Genomic DNA, 27,561 nt, shown 5'->3' with positions numbered 1-27,561 from the left:
TTTTCAATTGGGGGAATTTAACCATAATGTCGCCAAAAGGCTGGCTGGGACTGGTAACATTTAAGGAATGGGTCGTTCTTGCATCCCCTAGGCTTGGGCCTTTTGCTCCATCAGGACTTAGTTGTAGATGAATGGCCCACAGGTCACCAGCCTTTGAGAAAGTAGTGTCCAGGTGGAGACGGTAGGGGTGGGTGGCCGGGGGGAGGGAGATCCCATAAAGACACAGTATGTGGGGCAGTGGCGGCCAACATTCGCAAACATTCATGCATCTGATGGGGGGCTTTGCCCCCCAGTGGGCATTTTCCACTAGCCTACAGTGACCAACTGTGGCCAGGCTAATTCATAACTCACATTAACAGGGTGGAGGCGGGGGTAGGAGTAGTCAGGGTAGATGGGAAGAGATTCCTCTTATTGCTAGGTGGACAGAAGGGTGCTTTTTTTTTTTTTCCCCCTCCCTAGAATTCCCATCCCGTGGGGTTCTGGAGTTTTGTGTCTGTTAAGTTCTTTTTAAGTTTGAGGATAAGGAAGTCAATTCCAGAAAAGTCTCTTCAGGAAAACTACTCTTCCTAAGTGGCTGTGTTATGGGGGTAAGGGTGTGTGTGTGTGTGTGAAACTGCACTCTGGGCCAGCCACAAGTGGTGATTTTTTTTAAGCGACCCTAGCCCTTGCTCCCCCACATCTATAGTGACCCATCATTATAAATAAGCGTTAAGCAATGAAGGAGACACCCTTGCCCCACATTGGGGCTCACACAGCTGACGTCAACAAACCTGACAAGCAGAAAAGTCGCTTCCTTGACCCTTGAAGGAAGCCAAGAGGAGCTCATGCAGATGAATGGGCAGGGAGCAAAGCCATTGCCCTTGGAGATGGCTGCAAGTAGCTGGTACGGGTTTGCAAGGGCAGAAGGAGCTCCTGATGAGTTCTTTCACCCTACGGATGGGCTGGGACCGGACGATGGAGGAGGGCAGTGCTGGCGAGAGCTCCATTCCACTGGGAGGAGAGGGGTGGTTTGGACAAACGGAGGAAGCAACTGTCCTAAAGAGGCAGCTTGGCCCCTCCAACCTGCTGAGAGCTGAGGGGGGGGCTGTGGTGGTGGGCTGGGCAAGCATGGCACTAAAAAGGCCACGGCCCTGCAGCAATAACAGCTGGGAGGGATGGAGGGAGAAGCAGCACTTGAAATGGCCTTCATTCAGCAGTGGGGCAGGGGGTGGCCGGCACGGGNGAGGAGGGTTGAGGGTGTGGAGACCAGCAGCTGGCAGCAGACACATGAGACAACTTCTCCAGAGAGGCCAAGATCATGGCTTAGGGGCGCCAAGTATCATTCTCTACTCAACCTCTCCAGCACCCACCACCCCCGCCAGACCCCTCCCTGCTAATCCTAGGTGGCCAGTCCCACGTCTGCCTTCGCGACTGCCCCCTGTATACACCAGGGATCCCCCTTCAGTTGACATGGGGCAACCTGTGGGCTTTAACCCTGTTGCTGTACTATGCTGACAGGTGCTTACCCTGGAATAATTTTGTGGGTGGGGGAGGATGCATATGGGATTGATTGGTAAAGAGCCTCCAAGAAAGATCGAGACCATAGGTCTTAGGTCACTGGTTTGGGGTCACCCACCTCTTTCTCCTGGTCCACCGAATCTTGGTCTGTGTTTTCCTAGCACCTGAGTGACAAGAGACTATAAATGCTGGGATTTGTAGTGGACCAGTAAACACCTAGGGCTGGACCAGGAGATGGGACAGGAGGCTGTGTGAGGTTATTGTAAACTCAGTTGGTGTTTTCCCTTACCTAAGGCTACATTGTCTCCCCAGCCCCAAGTTTCAGCCACCTTCGAGGCTAAACGAGAAAGAGTAAACAGGGGAAATATACGCATTGATAAATACAGGACTGAGGGGAAGGCCAGAAAAGGCTAACTGTCTGTGGGTATGGTTAGGAATGTCTCCAGGGGTCAGGAAGGGGAATCAGGGAAAAGCAGACAGACTGACAGACATGCACAGTGAGAGAGAACAGAAGAGAAGTCAAGAAGGAGTCAAGCATATATGGGAAGTGAGCGGTAGAGAAGCCAGCTTTAAGGAGGAAGAATCCTGCTGGAGGAAAGTGAGGCATCGTTTAAAATTGGTCTCTGAAGCCAAACCACTGAGAAAGGCAAAGATTATGTATTGCTCTTAAAGCTTGTTGAGACTCAATTCTTCTAGAACTTAATGCCTAAGGAAAGGTGGTGTCACTTGACCAACGTATGTGCTTCTTGAGCCAGATACTGGGAACTGTGTACCTCGTTCTGTTTCCTCCTCTGCCTGGGCCCACACACATTCATTGTGCGCGGCAGAAACTTTCTTTCCCACTCCTCCCTGTGGATCTGATTTCTCTCGTAATCTCGCTTTGTACCATCACGTGCCTTGCCTGTGATTTTATTTCACGGTGGCCTAAAGTCATTTTTGGAAGTAGATTGGGCATAGATCCTAAATATAGAAATGTAGCTAAAGTGGATTAGACTCAAAGCAAGTGAAAAAAGTCAGAGAGGGGCAGGATGAAGGAATGAGGGCAGGGGGAGACGGGGAGAAAGTGGGAGCAGAGGTGAGTGAGGCGAGGTGCGTATGCAAAGCAGCAGTCTGCAACCACAGCAGACAGTAACAGGTGGTGGGCTTTGGACAGACCGAAGGGTAGAGCTCTCTTCTCCGCTTCTGGGCACTAAATCTTTCTGCAGGAAGCCCGCTCCTGTCTACCCTGCTCTACCTTGACCTTCCCTCTCCTAGACAGTCCTAGGCTTACCCTAAACTGCCACCCCCACCCCCCACCCACGCCAGGTCCAGCTCCAAAGCTGTCCTCAGAGAGTCTCTGCGGTCCCAGTTTGTGGGCGGGTTCAGAGATAAGAAAGAGTTACCTGTGGCTCACCTGCTCCCCATCATTTTTAAATGAAACCTCCCCTAGACCTCTTGAGTGAGGCACACGGCTTTGTTCTGGGACACAAGGAAAGGAGACAGATAATGGACAGCCATGGAGGAACCAAACTTACAGGGGACTTTCCAGGGAGGGCAGTGAAAATACCTCACCCCTGCACATGTATACGCGCACACACACACATAAATACAGTCTCTCTCTCTCTCCCTCTCATACACACACACACATGCATGCGCACGCGTGCGCGCACACACACACACACACACACACACTGTAGACAAACTCCACAAACACCAGACAGGCCTGGGGGACAGAGTAGAAAGGAAGAAAGTGGTTGGTAGTATTGGGATGTGTGTGGGGAAGTGGATATGTGTGATGATATAGAGAAAGGGTCGTCATGGGTTACTGTCGTGGCTTTCCTCTGTGTCCACGCTCACCGGAGGGAGGCCTCCGTTGTCATTGAGCCGCTTGGCCCTGTAGGTCTCATAGTGGATGTTGTGTGTCACTTCCTTGAGGTCCTGGAGGTGGGTCCTGAAGGACAAAGGGTGAGAAGGGAGAGGGATGTGATTAAGGGTCGGAAGAGGAAGAGACTGACCCACGTCTGAGGTTAACACATCACTTCCAAGGTCTGGTCCCATAACTGAGACCCATGCCAGAGAGCTAACGACACTTCTTCAGCCCCTTCTGCTTTATGACCAGAGCTGCAATGGGGGTAGAGAGCTCTGTCAGAAAGACCTGGAGACTGAGGAAGTAGGTCTGAACAGATGGCCTCCTGACCCCAAATAAATAAACCTGCCATCCGAGGGCAGGGGTGCATCTCACCTGATGACAAAGTCTCGAAGCAGGGCGAACTCACAGTGGTTGAGGTTTTCCACTGTGAACAAAACAAAACAGGTGGTCATTTCACTGTTTCAGTGTAGCCACACCCAGCAGATGAACTTCTGGTCAGGTCGTGGAGGCATTTAGGAGGGAGCCACAGGACAGGTACTCTGTTGGAAGCCTTCCAGGGGCTTGCTCATCCTGGCACTTCTGTGCGTGGGATTTTATGCATTGAGCAAACTTTTTAAAAAATTTTTTCTAAGTAGGCTTCATGCCCAGCATGGAGCCCAATGTGGGGCTTGAACTCACGACCCTGAGATCAAAACCCAAGCTGAAATCGAGAGTCAGACGCTTAACCCATTGAGCCACCTAGGTGCCCCTAAACAAATATTTATTGAGCAGCTACACTGGCATGATGCTATTCTATACTCTGTGAAATAACAACTAATAGGGACAATTGTATTTCCCATTTTATAGGAAAGGAAATTAATACACAGGGCCTCTAAAAATCTGCCCAAGACCCAAGACCCAATTCCTATCCTCAAGGAGCTTAGAATCTGATTGGAAGACAGTAACACACACAGCAAATAACTATTGAGCCATCTTAAAAAGGTCATGCACTACATGATGAATCTAATTCAATACAGATTGAGTGGACCTACTATGTGCAAATCACTTGCCAAGGGCTATGAGAGCAGAAGGAAATTACGACCTGAACCCTCTTGTCCCACAATCTGATGGACAAGACAGACATTCTCATAAAAGATTCCAATTCAAGGCAGTGAGAAAATGATATTTTAAAAAAAATCCCAACACGGGGCTATAAGCAAATGAGAGACAATGTGGTACAATGAGATGAACTTGGTTTGGAAGCTGACATCAACTCAGTTGTGTAATTGAAATCTGGGTCTGAAGTCCCAGTTTCACCACGAACAAGTCATGTGATCTTGGCCAAGACCCTTAAACCTGTCTGAGACTCAAAGCCCTCAGGGGCTCATGTTCTGAGAACAGTCACGTCTACCCTGCTCCCTGCAGAAGTTTATCACATTGAGAGAGATCACTGAGGGGCGCCTGGGTGGCTCAGTCGGTTCAGCATCCGACTTCGGCTCAGGTCATGATCTCATGGTTCGTGGATTCGAGCCCCGCATTGGGTTCTATGCTGACAGCCAGCTCAGAGCCTGGAGCCTGTTTCAGATTCTGTATCTCCCTCTCTCTCTGACCCTCCCCTGCTCACTCTGTCTCTCTCTCTCTCTCTCTCTCAGAAATAAATAAAACATTTTAAAAATTTAAAAAAAAGAAAGAAATCATTGAAGCAATTCTTTGAAAACTCTCAGAATCGCTATTGACCTTCTAGAGCTCCCATCCATTCATAACAAAATGAAAACGGCCACATTCGAACCACTGTTCAACAGTCAGTAGGCTCATGTCCCCTTTCATGTGAAAACCTTTCTCTGGTTTTCTCAGTGCTCATTAATCTCTCCCATGTTCTCAACTCTTTGACACACGAGTCAAAGTCAGTGCCTCCTAGTTAAGCGCTAACTCGGCCTTTTATCACTTCCTGCTTCTGAAATTCATCTTCTCAATTAGACGGTAAGCTCCTTACGGCAGGGTGTGGCTGGCATTCAGTTTATATCTTACGTGCCAGGACAGTGCCCTGAACTATAGATGCTTAACAAATAAGTGTAACAGACCAGCAGCCAGTTTTTCAAGAAATGCACTGAATTACCTTCGATGATCCCCCAGGGAGTTTTTCTGCCGAGGACCCGCTTGCCATTCACTTGGTACTCCTTGTCGCTACCCACCACAGCGAAAGGCATGCTCTCCTGCTGACAAACCACACACACGTGCATGTCAGTCTCCTGTACCATCAGGGCCTCCAGGGACAGGATGGCGTACGGTCCTGGGCCTCCAGCGTTGAACTGCGCATTTCTGATGTTCATTCAGTGACCCCACTGATGGCAAGGGGCAAGGGCAAGGCTCTTGTCTCCTGAAAAGAAGTCTGAAGTCCTGGGTCCAACCCCCGATCCCACCCCTGCCTGGCTGGTTCACCTTAATAAGTCGGCCTTCCTTCAACAGGAGAACACTTTGTACTTTTTATTGCTTGAATGCGTTTGCTTTGGTTTGGAACAACTCTGTGGGCTAAGCTAGGATAGAAAGACCTCTCTTGAGTGATACCCACCCATCTGACCACCACATAACTGATGCTTTACACTACCTCGCATGAAACTTACTGGCAGAGGCCCACGTCCGCCGACCTCTCGGAGCTCCGAGACCACTGTCTGATGTTCGTGGGCTCCTCTGCTCCCCCAGATGGGCTGGACGTTCACCAAGGGACAGCCTTTTGTTCCCAAATCTGTTTGCCTGATGTGTACTTGCTATTGGATAAATTAACTATTATGGAAGCTGAGGACGTATGACCGTGGAGAGTTGTTTCTCTGAAACTTGCGTGTTTCAGAAACACCTGATAAAGGTGAGCTGCGCTTGAGACTGGACTTATTCTCAAAAAGAGAAGCCTTGTCTCCATATGAAAAGAATGTTTAATAAATGGGATTTATTTTCACTTAATCATTTAGTGAATTATTTCCTTAAAAACATTGAAGATTTGTATGCAGCGGTTTTTAAACGATATCTTCACTTTGATGGACTTTTCCAATGATTAACTGCCTGTCTCAACGACATCAGATAAGGGGCTTCTGATACATTATCCACACTTAACACAGGAGGAGACTCCAGACCGAAGCAAGTAAATGATGTGTCTCAGGTCACAGTGGTTCGTAGAAAAGCCCAGACAAGAACTCAGGATTGTGATGTAAGATCCCAGAATTGTAGAAATTTCAAATTGGAAGGGATAGTGGAAATCACGTGAAGCCTTAAGACGGCCAGGAGACACCCCACGGATTGCTGAGAAGACAGTGCTCTGTACCTGTGTCGCTGTAGCAGAACAGCTCTGTTTTTGTGCTTTATATACAGAAGGTCTGTCTGATGTTTAATTTTTTAAAAGGGTTCCTCTAAGGGAAAGAAAGCCTCTAAGCCACTCACATAGCCCAACCTCTGTGCCATAGAGAGGGAACACTGAGGCAGAGCTCTGACTAGAGCATAGATACCTAGGACCCCAGCCTGATGCTCTTCCTGCCCATGCCCTTCCATCAACCACACCCCGGTTTTCCCTGGCCCTGCGGGAGAAGAAGCAGCTTTTGGGTGGCCTGGGGACGGACGTGAACTTTGGCTTTCTGGGTGCACAGTTCACAGTCCCAGGAAGGGCCCCGGTCCTCATCCTCTCCCATGTCACTTCTAGTCTGGGTCAGGAGAGGTGGAACAGAAAGTATGAAAGGGGAAAGGCAGGTGGAAAGACAGGAGGGGTCCACGATCCACATCCCACTGGTAACAAGGGGGGCATTGTGTGATGAACAGAGCCCCGGGCACCCACCCGGATCTTGTCATTCTCCGTCTTGTCCTCCAAATCCTCATCAAATTCCTTCTGTGGATAGAATTCAATGCCATTTACTTCAAGCTCCTTTCGAACCTAAGGGCAAGGAAGAGAAGCAAGGTAGCCAAGTCGAGGGGGAGGATATGCACACACAAGTGTGTGTGTGTGTGTGTGTGTGTGTGTGTGTGTGTGAAGTAAGAGGGGTGAATACAGCCTTTGATAATCTAGTCATCTCTGAACTCCGAGGCCCTGAGCAGCAGGAAGATCCTAATAAATGTGAACCCGAGTCATACAGCCTCTACAGCCCACGCTGAGCTGGGGGAGAGTCTGGGGGTGTAGCTTGCTCATTGCAGGGTCCATAAGATTAGGATTTAGACAAGCCGAGTACAGATTCCACATGGGCAGTGCTCATGCTGCTACGTGTCACGTTCCTGTTTGCAGGGAAGAGAGTTGAGGCTCCCCACCCGAAGCCTGTAGGTCTGCCCTCTCCCAAAGCTCGACTTATGTCGCACCTCCTCCAGGAAGTCACCTAGGACCTCTTCAGCGGTCTACCCGATTGTAAGCTTCTTGAAGGGAGCAATGTCTTTATACTTCACCCGCATGCCCCCACCTCCATCCCCATGCATCCAGCACAGGGAGGAGCTTATAGTAAACACCGAGGGAAGTCAATTAATTAGTCCAGCCCTTCAAGCAAGCTAACGTTGAGGAGTGGTTTCTCATATGTACGGTGATTTATGTATTCAGCGGTGTCTGCCAGTAAGTTTGGTGGCTGGGAAGAAAGCAGCCTGAGGCTGTGAACTTGTCTTTGTCCACAGACACCGTCAGCCCAGCTTCTTTAATGGCTAAGTAGGAGCTGGGGGGGAAGTGGGGGGCGTATATAATACTCAAGGATAGGACATGGCTTGGACCAGAGGAAGGAAGGAGGGGAGCAGACAGGAAAAGGAGGAGGGGCCTTCTCACCCTTTGCTTGAATTCAGACTTCTCCTCCAGGGTCATGGTGTCAGCCTTAGCAATGACAGGGATGATGTTCACAACTTTGCTGAGGTGTTTCATGAACTCCAGATCGAGAGGTCGCAAGCTGGGGCCCAGAGAAGGTGGGGTGTCAGAGCCACCTTGCCCTCCCCCATTCAGCCACGGCCACCACTCCAGGGCCGCCCTGGTGCAGAGGGACTGGGCCGGGAACCTGGCTGAGGCCAAGGGGCTTCTCCATCTCCTGACAGCCTGCAGAACAGGCTCCAAGTCTCTGCCCCCACTTGGGCCACCATCTCCCTTTCTCTTCAAATCCCGCGCCTCCAGCAGCCCTACTCACACTGCTCCTTCAAAACAGCCTTCCTGGCATGGGGATCCTTTTCCTCCTGGGAATAGCATGGACTGTCGTCTCTGCCTATGTGTCCTTGGGTCATGGTTACTTGCCTATCTTATTCTGCTAATGGGACAGCACTTTTTTTTTTTTTTTTAAGTAATCTTCATGCCCACGGGAGCTTGGGTGGCTCAGTTGGTTAAGCATCCAACTTCGGTCAGGTCATGATCTCACGGCGCATGAGTTCGAGCCCCGTGTCGGGCTCTGTGCTGACAGCTCAGAGCCTGGAGCCTGCTTTATTTTCTATGTGTTCCTCTCTCTCTCTGCCCTTCTTCCTCACACAATCTGTGTGTGTCTCTCTCTCAAAAATAAATAAACATTAAAAGTTTTTAGGGAAAAAAAGTAATCTCCATGCCCAGTGTGGGGCTGGAACTCACAGTCCTGAGGTCAACACCCTCCACCCAGGGCTCCAGGTGCCCCCAGGACAGCACCCTTTGATGGTCCTTCTCCCAGCCTACACTCAGCCCCTTAGGGGCCCGGCTGGGGGCCTTGGCCCTCCCTATCTGAGGGCCCAGCTCCCTCAAGGCTCTGGCGCCCCAGTCTGGCTCTGGTTCACATTCGGGGAGACTTACTAAGTCAGGCTATCTGCCTGCTTGCTCTGACCTTGGATCCACATTTCAGGGAAGGATAAAGCAAACCTTTTTATTGAGTCCCTGGGCCCCACCCTCAAACACCTGCTGAGTACCTGCTTCCTCCAAACTGGGGGGTCTGCTTGCCCGTGTCATCCTCTGAAGAACTGAACTCTGGCCCAGCCGACGGGCTCAGCACTAAGCTATGGAAGGCCTGCCTGCGTGTGCACTTCGATCTCTCTATCCCAGGCCCCTACTCCCTATCATGCAGTCCCATCTGCCACTCACAACCGGACTTCCCAGCATGCTCTGCTTGTTGCCAGCCTTCATCCCTAGACACGCTGGCTGGCCACCCAGCCTACAGTGAGGTCCCATACCTACCCCAAACACCCTCCCTAATTCAATAACCCTGCCCACCCCCATTTTACTCTTCTTGTTGCCCATCCCCGACCCCACCCCGAGCCTTGTGCAAAGCAGAGATCTGCTGAATAAGCGAGGAGCCCTCTGTGCTCACATATCAGCTCCTGTCTGCTGGCACAGTTGGGCTAGAACACCAGTGGGCAGCATGGGGGGCTGATGTTGGTCAGCTTTACCCTCCTGGTAAGAAAGTCAGCCTTTCTTCGGGCAAGTCTGGGGGATCACAGGGCCATGAATACATTGGGGCTCATCCGGGGCCCCGGCTGCATCCAGGGATTCGTTATCCCCTAGCGAATGACGCAAACCGGAGCTAGGTGTGGCCACAGGGGCGGGACTGGTACATACGAGTGTCCTGTGGGGGAGATGAAGTAGAGGCAGCAGTGGACACGGGTGTCAGGGATGCGTTTCTTCCTGGCAATGTTGACCTCCTCCTTCAGGAACTTCTCATACTGTTCATTGATGTACTTCTCGATGGGCTCCCAGCTGGGGCATGGGAAGAAAGCAGATGGATGTCCCAGAGAAACAGGACCTGGGGGCTCACCTTAGGCATGGTCAGGCGGCAGGGCCCTCACATCCCTCTCGCTTCTACCTCCCCCGGTGGGGCTGGGGTAGGTTGACCACTCTCCCTCAGACCCCCATGGATGGCTTTCCTCATCAGCAAGGCTAGAACTCCCGTGGGGACCCACTCCTCTGACTGGGCCAGAGGACCCTGCACAACCCCACCCCACTCCAGAAAGCAACGCCCACTTTCCCCACATCCATTCCTTATTAGCTGGGAGGCTCTGAGGAAGGTCTCTACCCCTCCCTGAGGCTGTTTTTTCACAAGCAAAATGGGAGTACCCACGGCTGCCTAGCAGAGGTTTGGTACTTAACGTAGCAAAGGCATACCGAAAGTACTCAACACAGCAACAAGTCATTATCTTGACTGTCGCCAATGCAATGATCACCTTTCTCCTTCAAGGAGCGTTCAAATAACCAGAGAAGAGGCCAACCGGTTACTTTTCCAAGATGGTTCTAAGTTGTGTTGTCCAGTGGCCCTGCCTATCTGTGGCCGACCCCAGCTCCCTCACAGAGGAGCAATGGCCTCCATCCCTATCTGGGGGCAAACTTGTGCCTGGAACTTTCCATCTACATTCTGCACAGCGTATGCTACCCCTCCTGGGCTGCATGCTCACTGCAGCTTTGCTCGGTGAATTCCCAGAGGCTCTCTCCTCGTGGAAATCACCCACCCTCCTCTCTTCTTCCTGGGCTAAGATGTTGCCCACAGGCCAAGCTCTGCCACAGCCTTCAGATCAGCGTATCACAGCTCCCCTTGCTCTGTCCACCCTGCCCTTCGGCCACCTGTAGGTAATCCCACAGCCAAAATCCCTTCTGCACTGGCCCCCACCCGGGCCTCTTCCCTCGCCTCTTTATAAAGCCCCTCTGCCATCCGTTAGTAAGTCTTCCCACTTAGCCCCTCGGCATGAAGGGTGCAGAAGGCTCTCGATGTGAACGTATCTGCACCGTGTTCAGCGTCTTCCTTGCAGTCTTTAAGGCAGAAATCTCACAGGCAGACATATACCAGTTTTCATTGTTGATCTGGTCTCCAAAGCCCGGGGTGTCGATGACCGTCAGCTTCATTTTGACCCCGCCTTCCTCTATCACTGGGGGGTGAACAGAGAAGGCACCAGAGGTCACTCTTCCAGCTGATGCCACGTACCCTGCGGCCTACCAGTCAGGAAGACCCAGGCTCCTTCTTACCTTCCTTCCTCAAGACCAATTACTGGAAAAGTCGAGTTCAGGGTCTTCCCACCTCTATACTTCTGTTCACGCCGTTCCCCGCACCTGCCGGGCCCTCCAAGCTTCTTTCCGCTTGTCTAAATCCCACCCTCGCTTCATCATCCAGCCCAAGCCCCACTTCTCGGCTCTTTAATCCCCCCTCCCTTTTCTAGCCAAGGAGCTGGCTCCACAGACTTCCGGCCTCTGTTCTCTTCTGTCCTGAAACTGCCTTTCATCTGCCCGTCTCTCCCTCTCTGACACAGACCCTTCTGAACAGCGGCCGCTGGGGTCCTGCCCGCTCCTCACCGTGTCCAATAGCTTTGATCTCCACAGTCTTGGGAATCTTCTCCTCTCGGTTCCAGCTGGAGGCCTTGCGGCTCACCTGGGATTTGAAGAGCGTGTTGACCAGCGTTGACTTGCCCAGTCCGCTCTGACCTGCCACAAGACAGGAGGAGGGTGACACGGTGGGGAAGAGCCGTGCCCACCCCCTGAGCCGGCCATCTCTCCCACGAGCCTACCGAATTCTCCGCCCCCAGTTTGTCACACACTGGGGACAAAGGGCTGAGTGGAGGGCAGGCGGGTGGAACAGTTCCCGGGTACCGGAAAGGGACTGGGGGCAATGCCAGTTGGAGTCCACATTCTTTCCTCCTTTCCAGAGCTCCAGGACCCCCGGGAAAGGGGAAACCCTCTGTATTTGTCTAGTGGAGCATTTTGTCGTGTGTCTGCCCCACTTAAGTTTTTAGTCTTTAATAATCTAAATGTAACGGCAGAACTCCTTTGCCCTCTGATACTGCCTCAGTGCATACGCACTTCCACATCTGTTAGCAAAATTTGCCTTTGAATCCCACAGCCCTGTGAATCCCATGGCAGAGCTCTCTTTATCCCCGGCTAAAGTGCTCCTAGAGAGATTAACCCCCACCAAATAAAATATGTGCAAGGTAGGGCGCCTGGGTGGCTCAGTCAGGTAAGCGTCCAACTTCAGCTCAGGTCATGATCTCACAGTTCGTGGGTTCGAGCCCTGCGTCGGGCTCTGTGCTGACAGCTCAGAGCCTGGAGCCTGCTTTGGATTCTGTGTCTCCCTCTCTCTCTGTCCCTCCTCCGCCACTCACACTCTGTGTGTCTCTCTGTCTCAAAAATAAATTAACATTAAAAATTAAAATTTAAAAAAGTCACATGTTCTACTGACCGAGCCAGTCGGGTGCCCCATTTTGGCCTGTTTTACACACATAGTGCTATAGCAGATTTTATTCCAAGGAGGAGTTCTGCATCTCAAGGGCGTTTGAAAACCACTGGCCCAAGCCGTGCTCCTCAAACTTTTACATGCACAAGGATCACACAAGCAGGCCCTGTGACTACGGAATGACGTCGGCATCACCTGGACACTCATAGGAAATGCAGGGTCCCAGGCCCCACCCCAGTCCTATGATCTGCACTTTGACAGGAACTCCAGATGAATCATGTGCACAAGAAAGTCAGAAGTGCTGGCCTGGGGGTGCCTCGGTGGCTCATCCGGTTAACTGTCCAACTCTTGATTTCAGCTCAGGTCATGATCTCAAGATTTGTGGGTTCAAGCCCTGTGTTGGGATCTGCACTGACAGCTCAGAACCTGCTTGGGATTCTCTTTCCCTCTCTTCCCCTCCCCCACTCACACTCATGCACATGCTCTCTTCCTCAAAACAAATAAATACATTTTTTTAATTTAAAAAAGAAGTGCTGGTCTAGGACATTCCTGTGGTATATTGGGGAAAAGACCAGGCTGGGGGGCAAGAGCCTAAGGCTCCAGACCCAACTGTGCTGTTCCCCCAAACACCTTGGACTGGCCACATTTGCTCCCCTAGTTTGTTTTACCGACGACATGGTGCCAAGGGGGAGCTAATGAGACCAGGGGTAGCAAATGAGCTGCATTTCTCAATACAACTGCTCAATCAGTAGTAGCCACCTAGACCAATATGTTAGAAGGACTGCCCGTGGGTTCAGCTCACTCCTGAATGTGAGCCATGACCGATCAGCAATGTCTCTCCCCATAGCCGATGGAGAAGTAGCCCATGTGGCCTTCTTTCTCATTCCTGGTCTGGATGTTTCTGAGGTCGCTTGCTCACTAAGTACTCTTGAGTGCCAAGTGATGTGGCAGAATTGGAGGTAGAGAGGTGAACAAGACATCCTTACCCTTAAGAAGCCATTTAGTGTGAGGAAGACCAAAACATAAGGAGGCAGTTACGGTATGTCTCAATAATTGCTATGAAAGAGATAGCCCCGGGACATTAAACCAGCAAACTGGAGGGAATGTAATCCAGTTTTGCTGGAATGGGGAGGACTTTTAGGAAGAAGCAACAATGAAACTGAAACCTGCAGAGTAACTTTGAAAGACCTATGAGAAGCTAGAAGGGAGTTCTAAACAGAAGGAATGGCATAGTCAAAGGCTCAGAGGCAGGGAAGTCTTGCTCAGAGCACAGTGAATCCAGGAAAACATTCCTCACAATCGAGGAGTAGAATGCCATGCCGGAAGTGGTAAGAGGTGAGTGGCGAGGTAGCACCAGGCCAGGCTAGGAGTTTAAGCCCTTAAATCTACTGAAGGGTTTTAAGTAGGCTGGGTGACCTAAGGAATTTTGCAGGCTGGAAATATTATTCAGTCACTGGTGGATAATGGACTAAAGCAGAAGGCAGACAGAGGACCAGGGGGGTCAATGCCCCTCAAAGTGTGGCCCCTCAAAGTGTGGCCGAGGTCCATGAATCATTTGCTACCCATTCTTGAGATAAGAAATTTGCACCAGAAAGTACATTGACCATAACACTAAGCACACTGTTTAGTTCAGTTGATGGGGTATTTAAAAGCTTTTTTTTAACATTTATTTTTGGGAGACAGGAAGAGACAGAGCATGAGCAGGAGAGGGTCAGAGAGAATCCGAAACAGGCTCCAGGCTCTGAGCTGTCAACACAGAGCCCCATGTGGGACTTGAACGCACGAACCATGAGATCACGACCTGAGTGGAAGTCAGACACTTAACTAACTTGGCCACCCAGGTGCCCCTCAGGTGATTTTTTTTTTTTTTATAGCAAGACTTGTCAGATGATTTAAACTCCAGCCAGCACCTTATCTTTGAGTAGCACTGGGTCAGGTGGCTGTGGCAATCCAGGTGAAGACCTAGCTCAGCTGAGAGTGGTCACAGTGGGGGTGGAAAGAGGTGGACAGACTTAAGGCAGATTTACAAGGTAAAACTGACAGGTCTTGATGACTGATTGCACTGGGGGAGAAAGGAGAAAGGAAGATGATGCCCAGGTCCCTGTTTCAGCAACTGAGTGACTGTCCTACTGATATCAGGCAAAAGTCCCTTCCTGCTCTTACATTCTGTGACCCAGTGACCCTACTTAGTGATCGATCAATGTCCTGGAAATTCCCTTTAAGCTTTAAAGCATGACAAAAGAGCAGAAATAAGACCACCATCGGGGTGCCCAAGTGGCTCAGTCAGTTGAGTGTCTGACTTTGGTTCAGGTCATGATCTCATGGTTCATGAGTTCGAGCCCTACATGGGGCTCGCTGCTGTCAGCATAGAGCCTGCTTTGGATCCTCTCTCCCTGTGCCTCCCCTGCTCATACTTGCTCTCTCTCACTCTCTCAAAATTAAACATTTTTTAAAAAAAGAATAAGACCTCCCTCTCTCTGACACCAGTGAGAAAGGACACTGACGATTTCCCCACGCCACACGCCTGAAAACACGCTGAGCATGCGTAAGAGGCTGCCTGTGTCCGCCCACTCATAATGGGGCCCGGCCGACAATACCCCGAAGTTCCCACCCCTGGATCAGTTAGTCTTGAGGCGAGAAGAGGGTGAGGCTTCTGTGACCAGCATAGTGAAATCTTTCCTCCCAGAAAGAGCTCATCCTAGGGAAGCCGGGCAGAGGCCAATCCTTGGGAAAGACACAGGACCCTCAGTGCTGCCCGCCACCACGGCCTCCAGTGACCCACGGCCTTTCATACCGACCACCATGATGTTGAAGTCGAAGCCAGTCTTCATGGTCTTCTTGCGCATCTGCTCGATGATGGTGTCGATGCCGATGTAGCCCAGCAGGTTTGAGTTGATGCTAACGGGCTTCATGGGCACTGCCGGCTTAGGCCTGGGCTCAGGCACCAGCTCTGACATGGCTGCGTCCGTCCTGGCCTCTGGGAGCCCTGCAAAGCCAAGGCGGGAGAGGTGGGCCGGAGGAAAACAGAAGCTGCACAGAAGCTACAGTAGTAGTCTCTTGGTACAGAATTACAAAGCGTTGGGACTGGAAGGGAGCTCATGTGTCATCCACCATGGGCCCCTCATTTCCCGGAGAGACCTAGGCTGAGGGAGAAAGGCCTTCCCTCAGACACAGAGCAAGTCAGGTACCAGACCGGGATCAGTGTCCAGCCTCTCCAGCTGCTGGGGCACTTCCTTGTGCCCTCGCTGCTCCAAAGCATGTCTGTCTACTCCCAGGGCTTCTCTACCTTGGCCCTGTTGACATTTGTGGCTGGATAATTACTGCAGAGGGCTGTCCTGGGCACTGTAGGATGTTTGGTGGCATCCCTGACCTCAGTTGTGACAACCAAAAATATCTCTGGACAGTGCCACATGTCCCCTGGGGGTAGCACAACCCTCGTGGTGAACCACCGATCTAAAAGATATTTGGGGTTCTTCTGACCTGACTCTTGCCTCCTCAGATAAACTGTTAAGACCTTTTAGGATACTGAACCTAACATGTATTAACTGTCTGTCACTGACCTCAGGTGCTTTGTCTTTTAGAAGCAAATAGGGTTACCCCTTCCCACCGCAGGAGCACCACCCCTGCCCCCAGCCTCCGTGTCCCCTCTGTTCCATGAGCACCACTGCAAAGTAGGGGCGTCTGTGCCCTGCGGGGTCCCAGGCACCATCCTAGCCATGGTTTTAAATCTGTGGAAGGAATAAGTCTCCCCTTTCAACCAGTGGGAAGAGTAGGAGACGCAGCCAGGTTGGAGCGGTCACTTGCCTAATATGACGCAGTGTGTTCATGGGACGGTGGGTAGCAAAAGAAAGGGGAAGCTGAGAACACAGCCCTTCTCTAGGGGAGAAAGGCCAACATCCCTCTGGGGCTGGCAGATCACAGGTACGTTCACACGTAAGAGAAATCTGTGCATTTCCTCGTGGGACCAATGCCTACCAGGGTAGGTAGGTTCCATATAGTATAGAGCAACTCCGTTTTCCCATCCATAAAATGGGGGTGTGTGGTGCGGTGGAACGAGCCTGGCGCTCCTACTTGCCACGCGTGTGGACTTGGGCAAATCATGTCCCCCCTGTGAGCCTGCTTCCTCATCTAGAAACTGGACAGGATCATCATGAAGGCTGTGGTGAGCATCACAGGAGCCATGATGCCCAGAAGCCCCCCAGCACTGCACCTCTCACTCCCGGACTCCCTTGCCCCTGCTCGTTTCAAGTTCACGAGCTTGTGGGGAGGGCATGTGAAGCGGGGCCTGTGAAAGCAGTGCTAATTACACAGCATAGCTATTGGCCTCCACACTCCCTCAAGGACCTCTTCCGGCTTTGCCCTTCTGGAATCCTGTGCTTCCTGCAGTTCTCAGGCTCACAGGGAGAACCGATGGAGCAGCAGATGGGCAAGAAGGGGAGGGAGGGGACAGGAGTGCCTCCCTCCCCCACCCCCAGACTCAGCCAGGAGTCTGTTCTTGCACCCCCGCCACCTGGCCCTTCCACCAGCCCTGGCAAGACTCTCTCTCCCAATGGGAAACTGTTCTTTCCTTGTCACTCCCAGGCACGGCCAAATCTGACAAAAGCCTGGGGACCTCCCCAGGGCCTGGCGTGGCTCCCTCCTACTTCCTAGGAAGCTGTTGCCAGCCAGGCGGCTCCAGGCAGCAGCAAGATGGGTTCAGCCCTGCAGCAGCTGACTCTCACACCCTGGCCTGCGCCTCCCTGGCTGCACGTGGCTCCCAGGCCCCACGGGGCACACCTGCGCTGGAGGCCATGCCCCATTTTCCCTGCCCAGCTGCTCCCACAGCTGGCCCAGACCACTCCCCTCCTGCCTCTACAGCTAAGCCCCTGTGCTCTCACAACCTGTGTTGTGACATAGATCCATCCGTGGGCGGCTGGGGGTGGGGGTGGGTCTTACCCTATTCTACAGACTTGCAAAGCGAGTCTTGTATTTCTTTATGGGAGATTTTGTTAGTATCCTTATAAAGTGCGGTGCGTGCCCTTAACTAGGGCCTGCTCGGCTCTGGTCCGTCCATGGTAGCGTCCTTAAAGAGTATTCCCAAAATGCTCCCCCTGGTTGCAAGAAGGGGCCGCCCAGCAGATCTCCAGGCAACTTCTAGGACCAGCGAGCACCTCCTAGCCCCCATGCGCACACCGTACGGAGCACCCAATGGCAAGTTAGCTCTCCCAACCACATGCCAGTTACATGCCAGCCACACACTAACGACAGCCCATCGGCCACGAGTACTGCAAACGGGCGGCGGGTCACTCTGTCACGACCTTTGCTGGACGACCCGTGCTCACCCCAGCCCGTGGCTGACTCCTCCTCCTTCTTCACCATCCCACTCGAGGGCTACCTCTAGGAAACCTCTGCTCTCCCACCTGAGACGGGTGCCCCCGTTCTGTGCTTCCTCGGCCCCCTGAATACCTTGTACTCCTCACATTGTTCTTCCCCTCCATCCCTTCCAGGACATTCATATGCTGCCAAACGGGAGCCCACTCCAGCCAACCCTAGACTTAATACCAAAGAGGCTTCTGGATCCCCACGAAGGGCCTTGCCCCTGAGGGTCCACCGTCTGCTGAGGGGACCTGACAACTTTCAGGGAACAGGAAAGCACTGCTCTGGAGTTGAATTCTATAGCTCCGTCCTCTGCGTGGACAGGTCCCTTGGTCCTTCCATACCAACCCCAGATGGGCAGCTGACCTAGGCTTGACTCCCACCTGGATGACCCCTGTGAGCCTCAGTTTTCTCCTCAGGAAAATGGCCACAGTACCTACCTTGCTGGGTTGCTGTGAGCGTTATACAAAAGCATGGACATAAATTACCTGGCACTGAATACAGGCTAGTTCCCACCCTTCTTCAGGGAAGAGGCCATGTCCCTTTGATCTCTGTGCTCCATTGAAACTAGCATAACACAGGCACTCAGCAATGAATGAATGAATGAGTGAATGAGTGAATGCTTCACAGGGAGGCACATGTCATTTCAGAACCATCACCTTTCTTCTCCCTCACATGCTGTTCCCTTTGCAGAGCAGCTGACCCCCACCCAGCAAATGGCTCCTGGGTCGCCACAGTCAAAGGGGTAGACTCCGCTAAGAGAGGTCCTCTCCCTCCCCTGCAACAAGGATGGGAAGAGCTCAGGGTGAAGGTGTCAGGATGTAGTTCAAGTGCCATCCTGCCTAGATGGTCCCTGGGGTCCTCCTAAGCTCCCAGCTCTCCAGAGGAGTCAGCACCTGCCCCCCCCACGCCCCCCTCCCCCGGCCAGGAGCCACCTGCCCCATCAATGCTCTAGTGAGAGGTGTTGTCCACCTGACTCAGCTTTGAGTCCCCCACAGAAACAGCACCCTCCTCTCCAATGCCAAGCAAGGACCCTGGTGCTTTCTTTTACAGACAAACGAATGGCTTTGTCTTTGTCTGGCCCAGGGACCCCACCCCTCTGTAGGGAAGGTGGCAACAGGGGGAGGGAATCTTTCCAGAATAGTACCTGCCTGTTTGGGGGGGGAGGTGTTGAAGGGTCCCTCCCTCCCTTCCCGAACTGGAATCTCCCCCTGCTCCCAGCCCTGGCAGCCTTCAAGACCCCACCCACACGGGCAGAGGCAATTCCAGACCACCCCAGCTCCAGCCCCGCTCTCAGAAAACGAATCACAGAAGATATCTTAGTCCTTTCCCATTCACAGTTGCAAAGGGCCCTGGGACACCCCCTTCCCCCATCCCAGGCCCCTGGAGGCCAGTGAGTTCCCCTGGAGACCACCAGCTGCCTCAGTCCCTGCGCCTGTCTCAGTGTGCGCCTGTGTGTGGGGGAAGGGTCTATGTGTCAGCGTACAGGTCTCTTAGCCGGCTGTAGGTGGCCCTGATAACCTGTGCGCCGTGTGCATGTGTGTGCGTGTCGCGGTGTGCTCCGGCGTGGGGCTTGTGCCTCTGGGTCCCTGCTTGTGCGTCCGTGGGTCTCTCTCTCTCCCCGCGATCCCCTGGGTGCATTTCTCCGGCGCGTATATCTTGGGGTGTGTGCCACCGTGTGTGCATATGTCACCGTGCGTGGGCTCCCGGCGCATCCACCCTCCCTCTGGCAGCACCTCCGGCCGGGCTTTCCGGGGCCGCAGCCTCGTCCCAGCGGGCGCCGGTGGCCCGGCCGGCCGCCCTACCTTTGGACATGAATCCTCCTTTGTCTCCGTTCCTCCCGGGAGATGCTCAGGGCGCGGGGCTGCAAGGCTGAGCGGGGCGCGGGCTCCTCCTGGGCAGGGCGGCCCCCGCAGCCGGGCNCGAGCTGCGACGCGCGCGCGCGAGTCACGCGGTTAGTGGGGATGTTGTGCGGGCTCAGCGCGCTTCTGCCCAGGCGCGGGCGCCGGCGGAGCCCTGAGTCAGGGGCCCGGGTTCCAGGCCCGGCTTGGGGACGGTGAGCCCTATGACCTTGAGCTGCTTAGGAACTTTCCTGAGCCTCCATTTATCCATCAGAACAAATTTTCATGCATTCAGTCACCATTAATGGACAGAGCATTGCCAGGCCCTGGGGGGCTCAGGGATGAAGATGACCATTCTAGTTCTAGCGGGGGTGACAGGAAAGCTGGACTGTCCTAATGGAGAGGGCAGGGGGCACACATGGGGTACTCTGGTGGGCATCCCGGGGAGAGAGGGATTTTGGAAGAGTTCATGGGGAAGCTGGGGGCCAAGACAGAAGGGCAGATGGTGGTGGGAGGGAAGGGAAGGGCACTCTGTGGATAGGGGCAGCAGAGGTGACCAGACACAGAGGCGTGAGCAGCATGGTGCCAGTGGACAACACCACTCCTGATGCAGCCAAAGCAGAGAAAATTCCAGATACAAATATAGAGCTAGAGGCTGGAGAAGTCCGAAGCCTTGGAAGCCAGGCTAAGGAGCTGGACTTTTGAGGGAAGCCAGTGAAAGTGCTGCCATCAAATATGTGAGTCCCTGTGGCAGTTGCATGGAGGACTGAGAGCCCTGGGGGAGTTGGGGGGGGGGGCAGAGCTGTGGCATCACAGGGTCAGAGAGAGGGTTGGAGAGGAGGGAGTAAGCAGCCAAGTACTGAGGACGTAGATCAACAGACTTGGAAATAGACTGGTGGGGTGAAGGAGAGGAAGAAACCCAGGTTTCTGGTGTGGCCGTGCCTGTAGCTGAGAGAGCGAAATCAGGGAGTGGAGACTGTTCAGGAAGAAAGGGGTTGTCAGGGTTGAGGGGCCCAGCAGGCTGTCTTCATCTGCATTTCAGGAGAGCTGAGGTTGCAGAAGGAGTGAAGACCAGAGCCTGGGGGAACTCCCCCAGACTGAGAGTACGCGGTAAGATAAGGAGGGTCTGACTTCCCAGGGACCCAGTTAAGGCATGGGATGGATGGGCTGCTTTCCAAGCTCCAGAATCTGAGCCCGTGCAATGTTGGGAATGTTGGGACAGAGCAAAGAAGAATTCCAGGATCTGGGACCCCACTCGCTCACTGCCACCACCCACCCGCATGACTTCAGGCATGTCACATCCTCTCTGAGACCAAATGAACCTCTAGCCCTTGTGTTGACCTGCTTAAAGCTCTACGCAGGACTTCCATACATACAAGTCTCCAACTTCCTTTATGGACTAAATGGCTAGGGGTAGGGGATCAAGGAAGAGCATGCCCGGTGAGGCACCTTTCAAGCAACAGATAGCTTCCGAAAAGGCTGAATGTGCACGAGTTAGAAGGTCTCAGGTGAAGTTGCTACTCACATCTAGAGGAGCACTGTAGAGATGGCTGTTGGACAAATCACCACTTATCTATGAGCCCGGTGCCTGTATTTTCATGCAAGTGGTTTGCTTTTAAAGCTGGACTCACCTGTAGATGACCTAATTACTCCAGCTCTTCAGGGAACAAAGAAACAACCATGGAAGATGCTAAGGGAAGGAATCCGCATAATTGCTCCTCCACAAGTTACCCCTGTAAACTTTCCTTCTGGTGACTTTGCTCCACCTCACCTCTGATTGGCAGGTTGGGACCCAGCTCAGGGTGCACCCCCTGTGTTCTGCCCACCGGTCTCATTCCCCTTGCCCCCAGCACATTCACCTCTGACCTTATGGTCCCACCTCCCTTTCCTGACCTGTCCATCTCTAGGCCAATACATCCTGGCCCCCTACAGCAGCCCACCACATCCCCAGCCAAGCTCTTCACATTTACCTTCGGTTTCTCTGGCTAGGTCCCGCACGATAGGCTCTGCGGTCCCGTCTGTCACAGCATCCGCAGTAGCATGGTCCAGGGCTGGCTCTGTGCTTGGCATCAGTGGGTAAGTGGCTGATGTGGTCAGGCTAATGACTCTGTCCAGTGTGGTCTCCCCCATGGCTGTGCCCAGCTTGCTTGTGTCCAAAGGAAAAGCATCCGTAGTTATGTCTAGCTTGGCTGTATTTGCTCTAGCCAAGGCCATGGCTGCATCTGTCCTGGCGGTGCCCAGCTTGACTGCGCCTGGTGCCACCAATTCCATAGCTGTACCCCTTGTGGTTATAGCTGACGGGGCTGTGCCCGCTGTAGCTATGGCTTTGCCCAGTTTCTCTGGGTCTGGAGTTACAAAATCCATGACCATGGCCAAGTTGCTTGTGCCTTCTGTACCAAAGTCCATGGCTGTGCCCGGCTTGGTGTCCAGAGCAGGGGACTCTGTGCCTGTATCCAGTGCGGGTATGCGTGACGTGGCCGGATTGATAGTCAAGTTAGGTCTGTTGGTGGCCATTGTAGCTACATGTCTGGCTGTGCCTGGCCTGGTTGTGTCCAGAGGAGCCAAATCCATGGCTGTCGCGGGAGTTGTGGTGGAGGCGGCCCTTTGGAGATGCAGCCGGGGTCTCGGGATACCCCTGAACCGGGGCTTGCCTCTTCCTGGAGAAGTTCTGGCAGTCATGTGGGCAGTCGCTGGGACAGGGTGTTTCTGACCTATTGAGCCTGGCCCTGCAGGGCCTGGTGTTTTCTGGACTAACCGGGATTGAAATGGCAGGGCCAGGTAGGAGCTCACCAGAGGCTTCTCCACTGTGGGCATCCTGCTGGGTTTGGCCAATCCTGGGTTCCCTGGGCCCTCAGAGTGGACTCTGCCCACTGGCACTAGGGAAATAGATCGTGAGCCTGGGGGGGGCAGCCTCCCTCCTCCGTGGGTGGCAGCCTCCCTGCCCGAGGTGGGCAGCTCTCCCCAGTGAGAAGACGGGGGGCGCACCGGCCATGCCTGGCTGTTCTGACGGAGTGTTAAGGAGATGGAGCTGAGCTTCCGGGGCGTGGTCTCCAGCGGGGGCACACTCTGGGCCCTGGCCCCAAGGCTGGGTCGGTTGGGAGCCTGTGGGATGTGGCTTTGAGGGAAGGCATCCAGACGGATGGTTTTCCTGAGGACAGGGATGAGGGGTGACACCCCTCCAGGGAGCTTTGAGGAGCGGGCAGGGCGCCCCAGCAGGTGGCTGCGGGAGACGGAGGTTCCAGGGCTGGGGGCTCCATGCTGCTGCAGCTCAAAGTTGTGATCCATCCAGGTCTCCCCCTGAGCCAATCAACAGAGAGAAGAGGCCAAGCAGGGGTGAGGTGCTCAGTGTGCATGGCTTTGATTCCTAGTTAATAGAGAGCACAAAAGCTTCTTTGCTAAGTAGCAAATTAATTTTCAGTTGTCGGTGTTTGCCAGGGTCTTATGAAACAAGACACTATTTTAAAATGTAAAATATTTAAGTTATGGGAAAGGTTATAGAGTAATTGTTAAAACACGATTATCATTTTAATATTATACAGCCACTAAGGTATAAAATCGTTTTAAAAATCATTCACTTTATAATGGAAAAAAATTGGCAAATAGATATGTATGTATATAAAGCTTAATTCTAAATATAATTTTTAACAGAAATATATTACAAGAAATATATTTATAAGAAAACTTGTGGGACACCTGGGTGGCTCAGTAGATTAAGCGTCCGACTTCAGCTCAGGTCACGATCTCACGGTTTGTGAGTTCAAGCCCCGCATCGGGCTCTGTGCTCACAGCTCAGACCCTGGAGCCTGCTTCAGATTCTGTATTTCCATCTCTCTGCCCCTTCCCTTGCTCATGCTCTGTCTCTCAAAAGTAAACATTTTAAAAAAAGAAAACTTGTAATATATCAAGGTATAAAATTATGGGATCCTCAATGGCTTGGGTTTTATACTAGTTATCAAAAACACAAATATCTAAAGGTTAAAAAAAAATTACTCCCAGTCTCGGGGCCTTGGTCTGAAGGGGCCTTGTTCAGGGCCCCTGAAAGAGGGCAGTGGTTATTGGGAGCCTGTCTACCTGTCTTTTTTAGCAGGGGCCAGAATGCTCTGGGTTCCCTCCCATGACAGCCAAAATAGGAGCCCAGGCATCCAGGTGGGAGGCGGAGGGATGACCCATTTGGCCTGGGGACAGGGTCTGCCTCTGGGGGGCTTCCGTCCAGAGCCAGGAAAGAGCCCCTGGCTGCTGGATCCTGAATTAGCCAGAGCTGCAGAGGAACATGGTGAAGGTGCAGCTGGGGAGGTGAAGTAGCAAGTGCCCTCAGGAGGAGGCTTGTCCAGTGAACAAGCCACAGCCCCTGCCCCTGGGGAACCTACCATCCCCAGTGGTGCCAGGCTGTGAAGCAGGCAGGACTAAGCTGGAGGTGAGCGATGCGTGAAGTATTAGCTTAGTGTTGGGCCTCAGAGGAGGAAGGTTGGACCAGGGGCTGGGGTAGTTCACACCAAAGACCCCAAGGTGAGGGTGTGGCATCCTCCTGAAAATCCACTGTGGGTCTCCTTGGCTGTAAGGGGTGGGACGCTGCAGGGGGGATAGAAGGCCACAGGTGCAGTGAAGACCAAGCCAGGCCAACAGCGATGCTCAGCCCTGGAAGATGACCTTGTCAGATCTGCTGGCGGGAACAGTATGACAGAGGGACCAGAAGTGGAGGCAAGAAGAATGGCAGGGACATGGGGCGCCTGGGTGGCTTAGTCGGTTAAGCGTCCGACTTTCGCTTAGGTCATGATCTCGCGGTTCGCGGGTTCGAGCCCCGCGTCGGGCTCTGTGCTGACTGCCAGCTCAGAGCCTGGAGCCTGTTTCAGAGTCTGTGACTCCCTCTCTCTCTGACCCTCCCCTGCTCATGCTGTCTCCCTCTCTCTCTCTCCTAGAAATAAATAAAAATATATATAAAAAAAAAAAAGAATGGCAGGGACACTGTTGAAACTCTGTGTGTGGGGGCGGGGCTGGAGAAAGCTTCCCAGCACAGGGATGGAAGCGACAAACCACCTGGAGGTGGGGAGAGGTGGAGGTCAAGGCTCTGCAGGTAGTCTGTGTGGATGAGCCACTCCCCAAGGCGGGCTCCAAGGCCCCCAGATGGCCAGCTGGTGCATACTCTGGGCTCCNTGTTTCTGTTGTTTTTTTTTTTTTTTTTTTTATGTTTTATATATTTTTGAGAGCAAGAGAGACAGAGCGTGAACTGGGGAAGGGCAGAGAAAGAGGGAGACACAGTCTCCAAAACAGGCTCCAGGCTCTGAGCTGTCAGCGCAGACCTGACGCAGGGCTTGAACTCACAGACCGCGAGATCATGACCTGAGCCGAAGCTTAAGAGACACCCAGGCGCCCTTCTATTGCTTTCAGCACAGCAGGAGGGGGGCTGGCAGGAGGGGTTCTCAGGAGATGGCCCGGACCCTAACACCAGGTCCCTAAGGTCTGGAGCAAGGGGTCTCTCATCCCTCACAGTGACGTCCCCCCAGCCCCTCTCCAGCCACATATTTGTACCCAAGACTGTGCCAGCCTCCGTCACCCCCACTGAGCACGTCCCTCAGGCCTGCTCTCCTGCCCTTTTCCACAACCACACGTACCTGGACACGAGCACATTCACCCTGCACTTAACCCCAAACATCTACCCTCTGTGTGCACGCCCACGCAGAGAGAGCAGAGGCCTGTGGATCGGATTTCTGGGGCCCATTTGTTCCAACGTCACCGGATCCCCACCCCTCACTGAGTCTGCGCTCCTGCCATCTGTCCCTTGGTCCTATCCCACCCACTCCCCCAAACACACACACGCACATAAATACCCACCTACCTTGATCAGAGGACAAGAAAAGCCCAGTGCTCCTCAGTCTGGGAAGCTGAGGCTGGAGAAGCCTCTCACCTCCCCTGCGCCCAGACTCTGGCCACTGTGACCAGCTCAGGGGCTTCTTCCCCCTCGTGAGCCTCCACTCAGCCCCCAGGTCATAGTCCCCAGGCCTAGGGTCCAGCCCTCTCCTGACCTGTCCCATCAGCTACATCCCCAGCTGGGTCGGGCTCTGGGGCAGGGAGGGGCTGGCTACGCAGCAGTGGGCGGCAGTGAATGGCTGCTCTGAGCCTCTGGAATCCCGAAGGGCCATGGGAGGCTCCTAATGACCAGGCTGGGCTGCCCTGGACTCAAGGCCACCTGGGAGGGGGAGGGGGGGTGTCCCGCTGCCCGGCATCCCCAAATCTCCCAAAGGCTACCTCCCACAGCCTCTGACTCCCGAGAGAAGTCTCTAGTAAGAACAAGGACACTCCAAATACAGCCACGCTCTAGTGGCCCTGGCACCATCCTTACTCCGGATTCCCCTCCGCGTTGCCGCCGCATCCTGTCCGGTTCTGTGACCCGCAAGCCGTCTTGCCCACCCACCTGAGCTCTTTTCTGGGGCAAGCTGGAGTTCCTGGAAGCTAAAGCAGGGGCTGTCTGCTTTGACACCAGTCCCCAGAGCCCCTCCTCACTCCCACCGGACCCTGTACTGAAGATGTGCAGCCCTGGACCTGAGGAGACCTACCCTGTGGGCTGGGTGGCGCTCTCATCGGCCTCTATCACCGCAAGAGTAATAGTAATGACAGTGCTAATAATAGCTGCTATTTACTGAACACTTACTATAGGCCAGCACTACCAGGACTGGGGAGGAGCTCACAGTCTGCTCGGGAAGATGGGGATGTAAACAGGTCCTTACGGTAACACAGCAGTGATGGTGGATGACATCTTTCCAGTGCTCACCCTGAGCCAGGAATTAGGCTAAGCATTCTTCTGGCATCTCCTGTAATCTCCGCCTCGTCACCTGCTTTTTGCTGATGAGCACGCCACAGCCCACACAGCGCTGTGAGGTCAGGTCGATTTTCTTGTGTATTGCTCTCCTTAGTCAGTGAGCTTCTGGAGCCGTGCTGGCCAATAGAACATTCTACGATAATGGAAATGTTCTATATCTGCACTATCCAAAGCGGTAACCACTAGACACTGGTGGCTATTCAGCACTTAAAATGTGGCTACAGCGACCAAGGACCTGAATTGTTTAATTTATTTCAATTTTAATTTGTGTTGTCATATTGGACATTTCTGAGGGGCCTGAATTCTCTTCTCTCTGGGTTCCAGGGGCTGGCAAGAGTCAGCCTCATAAGTTTCTATAGAATGCATGAATGAGTGAATGAATGAATGAGTGAGTGAATAAATGGTGAATATGTGGACCTTCGACCTTCCCCTGTTCATCCATCCTCTCTCTTCCAACCTTTGTTTTCAAATGTGGTTTTTCTCTGGTTACCAGGGCAACACCTGCTGAAGTCCAGTGGGTGGGGGAGGGGGGCGTCTGGAGTTCCTGCCTCGGCCCTTCCCCTTCCCCTTCTTGCTTCAAGGCCCGAGGACCCACCTTGAGGAAGAGCGGAGGTGTTTGGGGAGGGGGCAGCACAGTTCTGCCTGGACAGATTGGGCAGGGGGAGCCTTTACCGGTCACCCTCACTGGGTTACATTATCTCTGAGAGGAAGAAACCCTGAGAAGAAGTCAGGAGTCATTATACAGCTGCCATCACGTCCCTTGCCTTTCTGGGCCTCAGTTGCCTTTGCGAATAGGTCCCAGATGCCTTCATGTGATCTCTTCTAGCGTAAAGATCTAGATAGAATTCCTCCCTCGGGCTCCCTGCCAGACTGTTAGGGCCTTGAGAGCCAGGAAGGAATCCGGTTCGTGTCTGTATCCCCCTCCTGCCCATTGGCCCTGCTCTTTCCTCCAGGGTTGAGGGGGTCTGGAGGACCCTGCCCGCCCAGTAATTACAAGCCTGGGTTCAGCTGCCCTCTAGTGGCCCAAAGAGGCAATGACCTCACATCTGTACTGCTGTTCTTTCCCACCGAAGGAAAAGATCTTCAAGCCCTGGCAGCAGCCTCCAAAGACAGACTTTCACCCAA

At 53.2% G+C, this 27,561-nt stretch overlaps 1 protein-coding gene across 6 annotated transcripts; it reads right to left on the bottom strand.

The window, feature by feature from the left end:
- Positions 1-1,228: 1,228 nt before the first annotated feature.
- Positions 1,229-26,455, bottom strand: SEPTIN3 (septin 3). 6 transcript variants are annotated; one of them, XM_077757962.1, is made up of 12 exons: positions 26,389-26,455; positions 21,593-22,919; positions 15,221-15,412; positions 11,553-11,681; positions 11,050-11,131; positions 9,834-9,971; positions 8,103-8,220; positions 7,143-7,238; positions 5,442-5,538; positions 3,719-3,770; positions 3,334-3,427; positions 1,229-1,661 (listed from the first exon to the last, which is right to left on the bottom strand). In XM_077757962.1, exons 2-12 carry the CDS (start codon positions 22,905-22,907, stop codon positions 1,608-1,610), a joined length of 2,367 nt encoding a protein of 788 aa, XP_077614088.1. In that variant the 5' UTR covers positions 22,908-22,919; positions 26,389-26,455; the 3' UTR covers positions 1,229-1,607. The 6 variants fall into 6 exon arrangements, with proteins under 6 accessions (XP_077614088.1, XP_077614087.1, XP_077614090.1 ...); XM_077757961.1 differs by having other exon boundaries at positions 5,442-5,541; positions 26,389-26,454; XM_077757964.1 differs by lacking the exons at positions 21,593-22,919; positions 26,389-26,455 and adding an exon at positions 19,587-19,697 and having other exon boundaries at positions 5,442-5,541.
- Positions 26,456-27,561: the final 1,106 nt, after the last annotated feature.

This window comes from Crocuta crocuta, unplaced genomic scaffold (genome assembly GCF_008692635.1).
Source record: "Crocuta crocuta isolate KB4526 unplaced genomic scaffold, BGI_CrCroc_1.0 scaffold143, whole genome shotgun sequence".
NCBI lineage: Eukaryota > Metazoa > Chordata > Mammalia > Carnivora > Hyaenidae > Crocuta > Crocuta crocuta.
The sequence above is the reverse complement of the archived record's forward strand: the minus strand, read 5'-3'. Positions and strand labels throughout refer to the sequence as shown.

Excerpts from the sequence above, each read along its gene's own strand:
- SEPTIN3 (XM_077757961.1), bottom strand. The coding sequence starts at position 22,907 with ATGGATCACAACTTTGAGCTGCAGCAGCATGGAGCCCCCAGCCCTGGA. Across the intron at positions 15,413-21,592 it reads CCTAGCCAGAGAAACCGAAG|GGCTCCCAGAGGCCAGGACG; the intron begins GTAAATGTGAAG and ends TTGGCTTTGCAG. Across the intron at positions 7,239-8,102 it reads AGTCTGAATTCAAGCAAAGG|GTTCGAAAGGAGCTTGAAGT; the intron begins GTGAGAAGGCCC and ends CCTTGCCCTTAG.